Raw genomic sequence first — 14,761 nt, forward strand, 5'->3', positions numbered from 1 at the left:
TATGGGGATATAGGTATACGTATAGCTGATTCACTTTGTGATACAGCAGAAACTAACACACAATTATAAAGCAATTATACTCCAATAAAGATGTTAAAAAAAAAAGATTAGGGATGGTGGTGGGGGAAGGAGTGGGTGTGACTATAAAGGGGTAGCATGAGGGAAATATTTACAGTGAGAGAATAGTTTTGTACCTTGATTGTGGTGGTAGTTACACAAATCTAGACATGTGATAAAATGATACACTGTACACTATACAATGTCAATTTTCTGGGTTTTATATTGTATTTATAGTTATGTAAGATGTAACCACTGAGGGAAACTAAGTGAAGAGTACACAGGACCTCAAATTGCACTTTGCAATTTCTTGCAAATCTATGATTATCTCAAAATTAAAAAAAAAAAAAAATCAAACTGCCAGAGTTCAAATCCAGGCTCTACTCTCCCTGTATGAACTTGGGCTTATATAACTAATCTGTGCATCGTTTTGTCATCTGTAAAACGAGGACAACAGCATCTACCAAATTATGGCAAGAAACAAAGAAAATAATACCTAAAAAAGGATGAACTCCTGATACGGAATGTGGATGAATCTCAAAAGCATGCTAAGTAAAAGACACAAGAGACTATATATTATATAGATCTGTTCATATGACATTTTGGAAAAGGCAAAAACTATAGGGAAGGAAATCAGATCTTGGTTGCCTAGAGCTGGATATAAAGAGAGGGGACTGAACACATCTCTGAGTAATGTCTTTTGGTATAGTTTTGACTTTTGAAGTCATCCTGATATTCTACATATTCAGTAAAATAGAAGTAAGCCAACAAGGATGGGGGAAACAACATTAAACTAAATGCAAACAAACCAAATCAATCCAATTAACTGTACTTCAAATGTGCAACATAACCGAACTGAGCAGGGCAGAGAGTAATCCAAATACTTTCACTATATGCTCTCAGTCTAGGGGGAAAATCTGCAAACAAATCCTAACTGTTTTTAGTAGGTAAATCCAAATTGAGGAACATCTGAAAAAAAAACTGGCCTGTATTCTTCAAAAATCTCACTACCATGAAAGATAAAGAAAAGCTAAAAAGCATAGGTTAAGGAGATTAGAGACATGACAACTACATGATCTTGAACTGTATCATTTCTTGGAGAGGAAAAAAAATGTCTTAAAGGACATTATTGGAACAGTTGACAAAAGTGAAATACTGTAACTGTAGATTAAAGTATTGAAATATAAAAAAAAAAAGAAAAACAATACTGCTTCAGTTTTCTATACTTACTACCTATTTTTGAAAGTGACTCTAAAGCAAGTATTTAAAATTTTAAATATCATAATTTCTTTTTGACTTTCCATTTATATTACAATATCAGAGATTAATTGTCCAGAACAGTTGTTCTTAGACATTCTTCACTTTAAAACACAAATACATTCAAATATATAGCATCAATTTAGCTAGGTGTTCTAACCATTCAGTAGGATATTTAATGAGCAATATAGTTATGAAAAAAGCACATAGCTCATCAGGGGCCATAAGATTTTTTTTAAAGATGCTTTAAAGAAGAAATCAGTAAATATATATCTGTGACTTACATTCTAATGGTAATGAAATCTTTATTATTGAATAAATGTTGTTTGACAGCAATTGCTAACCCAAAGATGAAAATTTAATGTTTCCCTACTTGAGTGCTTAGAATGTAAACTGAGTCAGCAAGGCATTCGAAATAACTTTTTATGCTGCTTAAGTGGAGCCTGACGGGCCTCTAGCCTATGATAGTGGCCTCAGGACTGCTTCACTGCCTTCTGTTGCAATACAGACATTATTTATTACCAGATTATCTCACATATAAACTGGGGCACAATTAAGATTTATTAAATGGTTGTAAAATGTGGACCAAGTTAGTGAGCGCAGAGTAACAGTCATCAGTGTTTTCTAGTGCCACATACAACTCTTCAGATTATGTTTGGTGATTTTGTTTGCACGAGTTATTTGCAGTGATGAGGTTTTAGAATGATGTGGAATCCAAACTCTGGGACAATGGCAAGACCCAGTTGGGTAAGCAGGTGGAAGGTCCTGGTGAGGTCCTGGAAGGTGGACTTTCTTCTCTGGTCTCCCCGTGGTAACCTGCCTCAGGAAGAGGGTGGAACTTTGTGTGGCCATGAAGCTGCCTGTAGCTCTTTAGGAACCAGACAGGTGGAGCAGACCCTCCAGATCCACTCAAGGAGGCCCACAAATCTCTGTGTGCCTGACTTCTCCTTACTACAGCCTGCCCAGTGCTCTTGGCTGGGCTAGAGGGAAACAAAGCCTTAGTGATCAAAGAGGAGCTCTTGGCCTTGTACATGCCCTCCACCTTCTCTGGCTGCTTTGCTAGGTGGCAGCTGGAAGGGCAGGCTTCTGGAGCCTGCATTCAGGTTACTGTGTCCTCCAAATCCCTTATCACTAGTGAATCCTGTGATGATGGCTTTAACTTTAATGAAACTTGAGAAGGATGGGTGCTCTAGTTTTTCTTGAAAGAAAGAATAACAGTTTACCATGTTAGCCTCATGCAGTGATGCCTTTTGCTGGCCTGCTCTGTGTATGTCATTTTCTCGGAGTCTCCAGAAGTAGGCAACTCAATGAGACTTCCGCTTTCTGGCATTTTACAGTGACCTAAGAACAACAGAAGACACAACGACAAGAATTCTTGTGTAAAAACTCCATTTCTTTCAATATGGATTAAGAGACAAGTAAAATTCGAAAATGACAAAATGCTTTGGTTCATGAGCTATTTCAGACTCCAGAAAACAGCCCAGTTATCCAAACAAATTCCACATCAAAGGATTTCAACTCAACAAAAGACTCTAGACAGCTTACTAACATCTTCTTTAACAGGATCTGATCTCTGTCCCATGCCACCTCTTTCCAGGAACAGATTTACCCTCCTTTTCTGCCTGCATAAAATTATCCTTTAGATTCCCTGCCAGCTGGGGCCAATCCTGAGATCCATCCAGTCCCTTAATATTAACAAACCTATTGCCTGTACTAGTAGGTTGGACATACATTTAAGCAGAGAGGCCCCCGAGTCCACTATAAAATGCTTGTGAAATAAAGGTTCTGTAACCAGTTTAGAAATACTATACACAAGCAAGGGTAATGCAAGGAAGATGTGGTACTTACTGTTTTATCTCCTTCTACAATATACATTGAATTTATAATCTATCAAGCAAAGATTGGAAGAATTGAAAAATAGGGTCCTTATTTAAAATAGAAAAGTGGAATGAAAATGAGTTAACATTTCAGAAAGCCACCACTTCTGATCTGTTGAAGTTCTTTCCCTTTCATACCCTCAATAGGTTCATATGCACAGTCATCAGGCATAAATCCTGCAGCACGCAGAGCAACTCGACAAGCCTTTCTGACCACTTCTTTGGCCTCGTTTCGAAATTCTTCTAGGCGCTCTGTCACCTAGACATTGATAAATATGTATCATTAGTGGTACCAAAGTATCAGTAATAGGGAAAAAAAATCTTGAAACTTATAGACAAAATTCCTCACCTCCTCTAGCCATACGACTTGTGCAACTTTAAATTCTTGCAGGGTGTAGGTGTGATATTTTTCAATAGAACAAAGTCCCATAAAACTCAATTGATAACACAATTCATTTATTTTAAGGAGAGCTGGTCGCAAATACTAAATGAAAATAGAAATTTATCATTATTTAGTAAAAAAAAAAAACCCTTGCCTTTTAGAAGTATAAAAATATTGGGAAAGCAAGAATGGTAATTAAGGAAAATAAATAGCTCTATATGTTAATTTTAGCTACAGCTACAAAGTGCGTACATTGAAAAGGGACACTTCTGAAATTTTGTTCTGAAAGTATTCTTTGAATTATCAGATTTAATTTGTCTGAATTCCTTTCTTTTCATTTTGAATACATGTCTTTTAACCATGAAATTGAGGGCAAGTAACTGAGGATGGGGCAATATCTTAAATTTCACTAGGTTTGGCTAATAGATATTAAAAGATTCTTAGTGTTACCTTAGGACTTTACAATGTCCAGTCACTATGATAATGGATGGGCCCATCTATTGATCTAAGAGGTTATGATATAGAACAAAGACAAATTTTAACTTTAAAATTTCAGTGGGTAACAGTCACTATTAAGAATCTATCTTGCAATGTGGGCTGGCAGAATGAGTGGAAGTATTTGTGGAATAATGTCACATAATATAATTTAATCTTCCTCTATGCCATCATCATAAATCACGGTTTTAGGGTGGTGGCTTTGAAGGCACATGTTCCAAGATTGTTTCTAGGTCATTCACCCTCACTTCTAATCTAATCAAAGGAGGAGCAATAACATTATATTTTTAAAAAGTTAACTTAAATTTATTTATATGTGACATTGGTTTAAGTGTTATATATAGCACACTCTTGGACTCTTTTCTAGGAGTTTCCAAAACAGGACAACCAATAGTCATTCAGACCAACATGAAATAGTGTTTTAATTATTTTTTCTAAGTACAAATAAAGGGAAGTTATAATTAGTAGAGTCCTCACTGAAGAGATTTATGTGACAAAACATCTAGGAAGTCATATAGCCCTTCAGATTCATCTCACGGAGGAATTTTCATGATAAAAAAGAAGCAAAAATATAATATTGTAAATCAACTATACTTAATTTAAAAAAAAGAAGCAGAAGTTTAGAGGCTATGTCTCTGAATTGAAATCAGATACTAAATAAATTAACATGAATACAGGAGTAGGAATGAGTCTGTAATCAAAATGTGGCAGTGAAAGCAAGAAAGTCCAGTGTACTCTGGAAAAAAAGTCCTTGAGCCAAAAATATAAGTTCTATTAGTAAAGGGATAAATAGCTAGGATCCAGATGGACAGCAAAACTGGATTGATGATCTGCCAAAACGTTAGAGTTTGACAGTGCGAATTTGGAGGAAGAAAAAATATATATAATCTAAGAAATTACTTTGGCTTAACCTAAATATCTGGCTGTCAGCATAAAGGACAAATGTGAAAGCCGTTGTGAATGTAAGAGAGACTGAAGGTGTTTTGTTTTTTTCTCCCATCATTGTTTCGGCTGTTAGCAAATTTCCGATGGAATCTGGGTTAGGTGGTTCATTCTTAGGCTGGTATATCAAGAGTGCCCATTGAAAGTGATAAGCATTAGCATTATTTTAATATTTTATAATAAGTACAAATGGAATATAATTTTAAAAATTCACTATGTTGTATACCTGAAATATATATTATACATCAGCTATACCTCAATAAAAATTAAAATTAATTAATTGAAACACAAGCACATACAAAACAATCAAGCTACTAGAGTCAATAATAAATTCTGCAAGGTTTCAGGAAACAGGCTCAATATACAAAAGTCAATTGTATTGTTATACAGAATATGTATATATATATACACTATTTATATACATTTATACATATATCATTTAGATATATTCTTTATATGTATTGTAGAATATATATGTGCATAGAATACACATATATGTATAGAATACACATATATACTCTATAATACATATATATTCTACATATATAAAATGAAAAATCCAAAATGAAATTTAAGAAAACAATTCCACTTACAATAGTATCAAAAAGAATAAAATATTTGGGAGTAAATTTAACAAAAGAAATGTAAAATATATACTCTGAAAACTACAAAACATTGTTGAAAGAAATTGAAGAACACCTACATAAATGGAAAAGGATTATATGTTCATAGACTAGAAAAATTAATACTGTTAAAATGGCAATATTTCCTAAATTGATCTACAGATTTAAAGCAATCCCTATCAAAATCCCAACTGGCTTCCTTGCAGAAATTGACAAGCTGATCTTAAAATTCATGTGGAAATTCAAGAGGCCGGGGGAAGTCACACTTCCTAATTTCAAAATTTACTACTAAACTACAGTACTCAAGATAGTGTGGTACTGGCATAAGGATAGATATAGATCAACAGAAAAAAATTGACAGTGCAGAAATCCTCACATTTACACGCAATTGTTGACAAGGGTGCCAGGACAATTCAAGGCAGAAAGAATAGTCTTTGCAACAAATGGTGCTGGGACAACTGGACAGACACATGCAAAAGGATGAAGGTGAACCCATACCTCATGCCATCAGCAAAAATTAACTTGAGATGGATTGAAGACCTAAATGTAAGAGTTAAAACTATAGAACTATTAGAAGAAAATATAGGGGTAAATTTTTGTGACCTGAGATGAAGCAATAGTTTTTTATGCCCAAAACACAAGCAGCAAAAGAAAAAAATGTATAAAATGGACATCATCAAAATTAAGAACTTTTGTGCTTCAAAGGATACCATCATGAAAGTGCAAAGACCCATAAAATGGGAGAAAAGTTTTGCAAATCATATATCTGATAAGGGATTTGTATCCAGAATATATAAAGAATTCTTACAACTCAATAGTAAAATACAGGTAACTCAATTAAAAATGGGCAAAGTATCTGAATAGACAGTTCTCCAGATAAGATATACAAATGGCGAAAAGGCACAAGAAAAGATGCTCACCATCATTAGTCATCAGGGTAATATAAATCAAAACCACAATGAAATGCCACTTCATAACCAGTAAGAAAAGCTATAATGAAAAATGTAGATGTAATGGTGAGAATATGGAGAAACTGAAGCCTACATATGCTGTTGGTGGTAATGTAAAATTGTGCAGTGGCTTTGGAAAACTGTTTTGCAGTTCCTCAAAATGTTAAACACAGAATTACTGATGACCTAGCAATTCCACTCCTAGGTATATACCCAAAGAAATAAAAACATATGTCTAGACTAAAACTTGTACACAAATGTTCATAGCAGCATTATTCATAATAGTCAAAAAGTGGAAGAACCCAAATATCCATCAATAGGTGGATGGATAAATAAAACATATATATGTATACAAGTGAATATTATTTACCAATAAAAAGAAATGTCATGCTACAACATAGATGGACCTTGAAAATATTATGCTAAGTAAGAAAGCCAGTCACAAAGGACCACATATTGTATGGTTCTATTTATATGAAATGTATAGAGTAGGCACATCAAGAGAGAAAAGACATAGACTGGTGGTTGACCAGAGCTGGGGCAGGGGTTGGTCTGGGGGAGTTGGGGAGAAAAGGAGAGTGACGCTAATCATTCTTTTTGGAATGGTGGGAATGTTCTAAAATAGACTGTGGTGACGGTTGATCAATTCTATGAATATATTAAAACCATTCAATTGTATACTTTAAAAGAATGAATTGTATGAATCATACTTCAATAAAGTTGTTATAAGGAAATGTGAGCACAGATGCCAATAAGGTTGGTTACTAAAAATAATCATGAAAAGAAAAATTTCAAGGACAGCTCCACATTTATCCCTTCAAAATAGTCTAAAAGAATCAGCCCCCTTAATTAACTCACTGTAAATATAAGACTAGTGGTAAGTGTGTGGATAATGATAGCATCTAATAGATATTTAAACCAACACAATGGCTCGATTAGTTATGTCAGCCTAAGATTAAAATGATGAGAACTTTCTAGTCTGCTTGAGCTATATTAAAGAGAAAATATTGTCAAGGCCAAAGCACTATTGGTGTGAATAGTGAGCAGAGAGAATGACAACTCTCAGCACATTAAAAAAAAGAGAAAAAGCCTTAAGAATTGATAGAGGTTAAATGCAAGAGGAACTATTTTACTTACCTAGGAATAAATTTATGAAATGTATAGTGTCCAAGACATGGTAAAAGATGAAAGGTGGTAAAAAGGTAGTAAAATAGGTTCAAATGATTGATAGATCCTTGGTGAAATTAGAGGTCTAGGGGTTGAGTTTGATGTCAAGAAGGATTAGAATCTTTTCCACAACCCAGAATGCTTGATGGGATGGAGGGCCTGAGATGGTACATCTTATATATCTGTTTTGCACTAACAGCTCTGTGAGCTGTATTCCTTGAATGTTCCTTTATTGTGTGACTGATGTCTTGATAATGATCTTTCAGATTACCATATGCAAAGTGAACGAAATGACCAGTAAAAAGCAAACTTGAAGCTTCTGATGTGAGAGGGTGGTGACTCAGTGTCATAAAATAGACAGCTGAGGACTCTGAGCATGACAGAAATGGTGGTTACAGCTCATTCCCAGGGGCCAAATAGAAAACTTCTACTGCAAGTCAAAATTCAAGGAGTGAGTAGAGATTTTAAATGTGGCCACATACCCTTTAATAGTTCTTTTTCCATGATAATCCCCTCCTCCAAAGTAAATATTAAAAATTTTTACTACTGTCTGAATCCACGATAGAAGAAAATGTATGAGACATTGGGAGTTATTGGCCCATGAAAACATGCCCCCAAATTATTTTGGACCATAAAGTCCAGAGTGTCTCAAAAATGAGAATTAGTAATAGGGCTTGCTGGCCTGCTCTGTTCAAAAGGATATACAACTTTCCTGATCAACAAGAAAGGGGGTCATGAATCCAAACCTCTGAAGATGCTTCTAAATAAAGGGGACCTGTGCAACTCTCTTGTTATACTTTAGTGTTTTGCAACCCTAGTTAAAATGTAGAAGAATAAAGATGCAGACATAGAGAATGGATTTGAGGACATGGTGGAGGGGGGCGAAGGGTAAGCTGGGACAAAGTGCGAGAGTAGCACTGACATATATACACTACCAAATGTAAAATAGATAGCTAGTGGGAAGCAGCTGCATAGCACAGGGAGATCAGCTCGGTGCTATGTGACCATCTAGAAGGGTGGGATAGGGAGGATGGGAGGGAGATGCAAGAGGGAGGGGATATGGGGATATATGTATTACATATAGCTGATTCACTTTGTTATACAGCAGAAACTAACACAACACTGTAAAGCAATTATACTCCAATAAAGATGTAAAAAAAAAAAAAGATGTAGAAATACACTAGTTTGCCAGACTTTTAAGTGACAAACAGGATGAAAATTGTCAATTCTCTTGAAAGATGAAATATTCTATTCAGGGACAGTCTATACCAATACTTTGTTTTTCTGTGAGTAATTCTTTTAAAATATGATTAATAAATACATACATGATTAACAATGAACAGATCTTTTTGTAGAGATTTTCGACATCCACTGATTTTTTTAGAGCGGACATTCTTCTTCCACACGTTAAAAGCCTTCCATTTCCGGAAAAGTGAAAATACAGGAATCTTAGTGAGTTCTCTGTGATATAGATATTCTTGTTCCCATCGATCAATTTCGATAAATTCAACATCATCATTATAGACATGTGTTACTGCATTTTTGCTAATAGTATAGTAGTCATTTTTACTGATGTTCTCATAATTCACAACCCTTTGAACAAATAAAAATTGGGGCAAGTGAATACAGTATTCAACACAAAATTAAGCAATTGCATTACTATTTTGTTTTAAAAAGATAAAACATTTCTGGAAAACAAGTATTATTTAAAAATTAAAAAAATTCTAACAGACTACTTTTAGATTGAATAAATTACTCAAGAAAAGGGAGCTGCTTTTTAACAACAGTTGGACTTATTATAGCTCTTAAGGATTTCACAACTGTGGCAATATGCTTGATAGTTTCAGTTATGTGATTTTTACAAAAAAAATCAATTATGGATTTTTATGAAAGCTACATGGAAATAAGTTTTTATTTATCTTTGATTCTTTAGAAACTATTCAATAATAATAGTGTAAAAGAGTTTTACACTACCCAATATTTACAGAATTATGAGAAAGATCAAAACAAGAAAATATGAATTAGATAAGATTAGAATCAAAACCCAGATTAAGCTTAAAAATGTCCAGTTTATCACATATCAAAATAATCGTTAATGAGAAATTGTTTATTTCATCAAGGGTATTCTTCAACCTCACCCATAATAAGAAATTGATCAAGTAAAGAAGAAAAGCAAGAACGGGATAAAAACAGGAGCAAGGATAGGAGTGGGAAACAAAGGAATGAGAATAGAAAGGGCTGATTCTCTAAAACTTCTTAAAATAAGAACTTAGACGGGAACACTCCAGTGAAAATCAACTGTTTCCCACGTCTATTTTCTCTTACAGTCCTTAACTCTGCATTCTGAACCTGGAGTTCATGGCCCTTGAGCACAGCCTTCAGGTCATCTGTGAAATCCCTGAAATTGTTGTATGTAAACAAATTTACGTACGTATGCATGATAAATTTTTTAAGGGGTTGGAACAAAATCTCATATGCTTTGGGTCTGTTAATCAAAAATTGATGAACCACTGGCAAAATTCATTCTTAGGTTTTAACTTCTATTTTTGTTTTAATAACACTGAGTAAGAAAAATATTTTTGAAATTAGGGCATACAGGACCAGAATGAAAGCAAACTCAAAGCAAGAGCTGTTCAGGTGAGCACACAAGGGAACTGGGGGAGCTGATGGTGCTGTGGAGTGGGGAGTCTCGAAGGCCGCTCTCCCAAGTCAGTGCCGTAACAGAAGAACTTCAACTTGCTTAGCTCCTACCAGATGCCACTGCCTGACTCTTCGTCTGTGTTCTGGTTGACTCACGCCAGAAACATCTGGGAAAATGCCAGGTATTACCTGTTGCTGGTGAGGTGTATGGAAAATGTTTAAAATGTTTTTCTTTGTCAACAGCTTAAGATATAATTAGGACATTCTTCAGGTGATTCTCTACAAAGTGGGAGATTTCAACTTGTCTTTGAAACTGTAATTAACTTCAGATGTTTCATTAACATCAATCATCAAACCAACCTAAAAGCAAGAACAAACACCTCACCCTGGCCCTGGTGTGTGTCTAGAAAACTCACTCTGTGTGAATCTATCTGCTACTAAAGGCCCTTCTAGAAGGTAGCAGATGTGGTCCATGATACTGAATTTTAACTTATTGGTGCTCAGTGCCACTAAGAAATCCTTTTTATTTACATTTTCCTACCTATTCAAGATTCTCATTCTCAAACCACTAAGCCTTTTCCTCTACTACACATCTCTACTCTGCACAGGACAGACGAACACATGAGAGTCTTTTTGAAAGATTGGATCATCAGCATCAAAATCACTTGGGGTGCTTAAGAATCCAGATTTCTGGGTCCAACACAGAATCAGAATCTCTATGTATGGGACTCAAAGATTCTAGCTTAACAAGTTCCCTGCGTGATTCTGATACACAATAATGTTTGTAACCACTGAACTTTATTTGAAAGCAAATAAACAACAACAACAACAACAATATGGTGGCGACAAGGTGAGTTCTCTCTTGTACCTTCAACTTGAAAATCTCATACCTTCACTGTGTTTTATCCCCTTGAGTGTATCTCTCAGGATTTCATCCAAACAAAGGTGGAGAGGTTTCATATCACTTTTTTTTACCTCTCCTGGCATTTGGCTACTTTTCCTCTGCATCTAAAAATATGCAGAACTTCTCTTTAACTTGTAGAAAGCTTCCCTTTAGTTTAAAGAAAGTTTTTTCTCAACCCTGCTGCCATTTAACTTAGAATCCCCTGTCTTTTTCCTTCTCTTAAACTTCCTTTATGATGGCCATATCCCCCCCATCCATTCCTTCTTAAAGTTTCTGAAAACTAGGCTTGTTCCTCATTGCTCTAATGAAATGCTTCTCTTGAAGATCAGCAGGGATTTCCTTCTAGCCCAATCCAGTTGGTAGGCAGAAGGGACAGTAGGGTCAAGGAAAGCTTTGCAAAAATTAAGAAGGCCTATGCCTAGTTCTCTGGAATCCTATTTTCCTTAGACTTTCCAGTTTGTTCCCGAGGGGTTGAACCCTAAATATACTCCTTGGATTCCTGTGCTTCATTCCTCACACTATAAACCTCAGTGCTCAACTGTTCCAGGAGTTGATCCACTAATCCTAAGTGATGGCTGCCTTTTCAGCACCTCTTGGCATTCAGAATTCAGCCTCAAACTTCAGCTGCCTCCTTTGTTATTTATTTTTTTCTTTTTTCTTTGGCACCGTGCAGCTTGCAGGATAGTTCCCCAACCCGGGATCGAACCTGGGCCCTTGGCAGTGAAAGCACGGAGTCCTAACCACTGGACCGCCAGGGAATTCCCTCAGCTGTCTCCTTTGGATGTTTGTTCCATAAAGGCCTTTCTTTGAGGAAATAACCAGAAAAATTAGTCTTCCTTTAAGACCTAAAAAGAGAACTTAACTTTCTCAATTGCTGTGCTCTAAAATCCCTACTTTGCTGATAAAGAAGATGACTTTATGACCCAATTAACTAAACAGAGATCCTTGGAAAGTTAATCAGACTGAGAAGAATGTCTTGAATAAAATTACACTTAACAATGCTTTACTGGAAAAAAAAAATATCTGTAGCGTTTTCTTGCTGCTCAATGTAGAATCATGGAATCCCTTGTCAAATTATTTTGTGATAGAAACTGTCTCTGTCCATCTGAAATGAAACTTAGACTCAAGGCTTCTATTAATGTTTAAAAGGATGTGTCACGTGGAGAGAATTGCATGACTGATTGTGGTAGGTCATCAATTGTCCTGTTATTGTTGATTTCAGATAAAACTCAAAGGAAATCTACTGGGGGCCTAAAAAACATGATTTCTCCTCTTGGAATTAATTCTTGATTTTTCTAAAACAATAAGATCTCAGTGTGATTTGTTATTTCAAACAGCATCTCTATCTGTTGTTACACCTTGCAGTGATGGAAAATGCATCTGTTCATTTTTAAACTGATCCACTGGACTAAGAATGTAGAAGCATGGTTTGTCTCATGAGACCTTTCTGCTCAAGAACTCTGAACAGCCTATCACTTATATCATTAAATCCAAATTATTCTGCTGGGTGTTTGTGGCACCCCCCTCCTGTCTCATATTAGTTTCTTTCTGTCCACACACTGCCCTTTTCAATTGTCAGGCTTGTTTCCAGCTTAGGCTGTGCTAGAATGCATACATATGTCTGTTTACCCTATTCCCTTCTCCCATCCTGATTTCTACAAACAAGAGAGTGATTCCTTACCTGCTATAAGGTACTGGGTGAATTAGATGAGCTCACGGGGCCCTATGCAAATTTAAGTTGTCTCATTATTTTCATTATTACACAGTTTTAATCATTATGACTTGAACATATTTATTGGACAAAGGGAAACAAGCAAGTGCCTGGAAAGAAGTTAGCTATTTCCTGAGTTTTACATTTGTAAACTCAATCTGTTTGATTATGGTCAATATCATGATTCAGTATGTGTCTAGATCTAACCTGAACTGGAGAAGAGAAATGGCTTGGTTTGCTTCTGGTTTGATTAACCAGAAATGGTAAAATATCTGATAAGTAACTCCTTTTCACCTAGAAAATTAAACAAAAGTGTAACTAAGAGGAAACATGTACTAGGGAGGGAATGGTCAGACATCACAGTGGCTCCTTTTTCAGCAGTATGAAAAAGAAATATTTACACATTGCCCTACCAGAGAGTCTCCTTCAATTCAACTAAATGATCATGCTCATTAGACTTTCATAGACTATATCTGGCAGCCCTCTACCTAGAAGGCTAGAACAGGAACTACTTCTTGCCTTCCAGGCAGCATCAGTCTTGCTTTTCCATGCAACAATTCAATAGCCACCCCCGAGCTATCCTCTCCCCACGTGACAACTCAGATGCAAGGACATGAGATCCATATTGGATAGGTGTGCAAATCACCCTGGCTTAAGAGGAGCCAATATTTCTTGCAATAACTATAAGCATACATTTTAGGGTTCCTGCAGAGACATGCCCAGAAAAAGAACTGCCACACTATGGGAAGTCCAAAGCTATGGCTCCCCTTCAGATATTTATAATTCATTTATAGTTCTTCTCAATGCAGATATAATTTACCAATCAGGGGTCATTTTTATCATAAGCAATGTTGCCTAGAAACAACTGACATTCTACTTGTATTAGGTTACCAGGGGAACAGAGCTTCAGAGTTAACCAAAGGCCAGATTCTCGTGCGGAGAAAACTGTTCTACAATCCTCTAAAGCAGCGGTCCCCAACCTTTTCGGCACCAGGGACCGGTTTCGTGGAAGACAATTTTTCCACGGACGGTGTGTGTGTGGGGGATGGTTCAGGTGGTAATGTCAGCGATGGAGAGCTGCAGATGAAGCTTCGCTTGCTTGCCCACCGCGCACCTCCTGCTGTGTGGCATGGTCCCTAAGAGGCCATGGACCAATAATGGTCCAGTATTGGTCTGTGGCCCGGGGGTTGGGGACCCCTGCTCTGAAGCAACGCTTCCCAAACTTTGCATGTTCTAACACACCTGTACAGTGATAACATTTTATAAGGCACACTGGTGAAGACATTAATTATAATTTCTTTGTCTTTTAATAAGAAAAATAAAACAAAATATTCAGGGAAATATGCAATACTGAATTTTATAAAACTTCCAAGTAGAGTCTAGCTCATAAACAACCACAGCTATGACTATAAATTTTTGAAGTAACTACTGCATTTCTAATCAAGACATGATGAATGGTCTGTTCAAATTCTTAAAGTCACCACTGCTAAGGAATACACTTTATAGAAGTGGGAGACAGCAAATGGCAGATGATGATTTATTGCTCTGTCCCTGATGAATGGAAACTCCCTTTTCCACTGACCAGAAATTTTATCACTTGTTCTTTTGAAATTACGAGCCAGAGGTACCATCATTCTTTAATTCTAACAGCTTTTCCTTTTCTTCCTTTGATAAATGTGGTGTTGAAATTTCTTATGATAAGACAAATTGATTTAAAACCCAAACATTTCCATATCAAGTACCTTAGAAACAATGG

The 14,761-nt window shown here is 36.0% G+C and overlaps 1 protein-coding gene across 1 annotated transcript in view; it reads right to left on the reverse strand.

Annotated features, from left to right (window-relative positions):
* Positions 1-14,761, reverse strand: part of DNAH6 (dynein axonemal heavy chain 6) — a 299,547-nt gene that overhangs the window by 249,516 nt on the left and 35,270 nt on the right. Inside the window, exons 5-8 of the mRNA XM_082357203.1 lie at positions 9,076-9,343; positions 3,541-3,675; positions 3,330-3,450; positions 2,538-2,655 (exon numbers count right to left, since the gene is read on the reverse strand). Of these exons, the coding sequence (XP_082213329.1) occupies positions 2,538-2,655; positions 3,330-3,450; positions 3,541-3,675; positions 9,076-9,343 (642 nt within the window). The remainder of the gene's footprint in view (positions 1-2,537; positions 2,656-3,329; positions 3,451-3,540; positions 3,676-9,075; positions 9,344-14,761) is intronic.

Source organism: Balaenoptera borealis (genome assembly GCF_965194805.1).
Source record: "Balaenoptera borealis genome assembly, chromosome: 15".
Classification (NCBI taxonomy): Eukaryota; Metazoa; Chordata; class Mammalia; order Artiodactyla; family Balaenopteridae; genus Balaenoptera; species Balaenoptera borealis.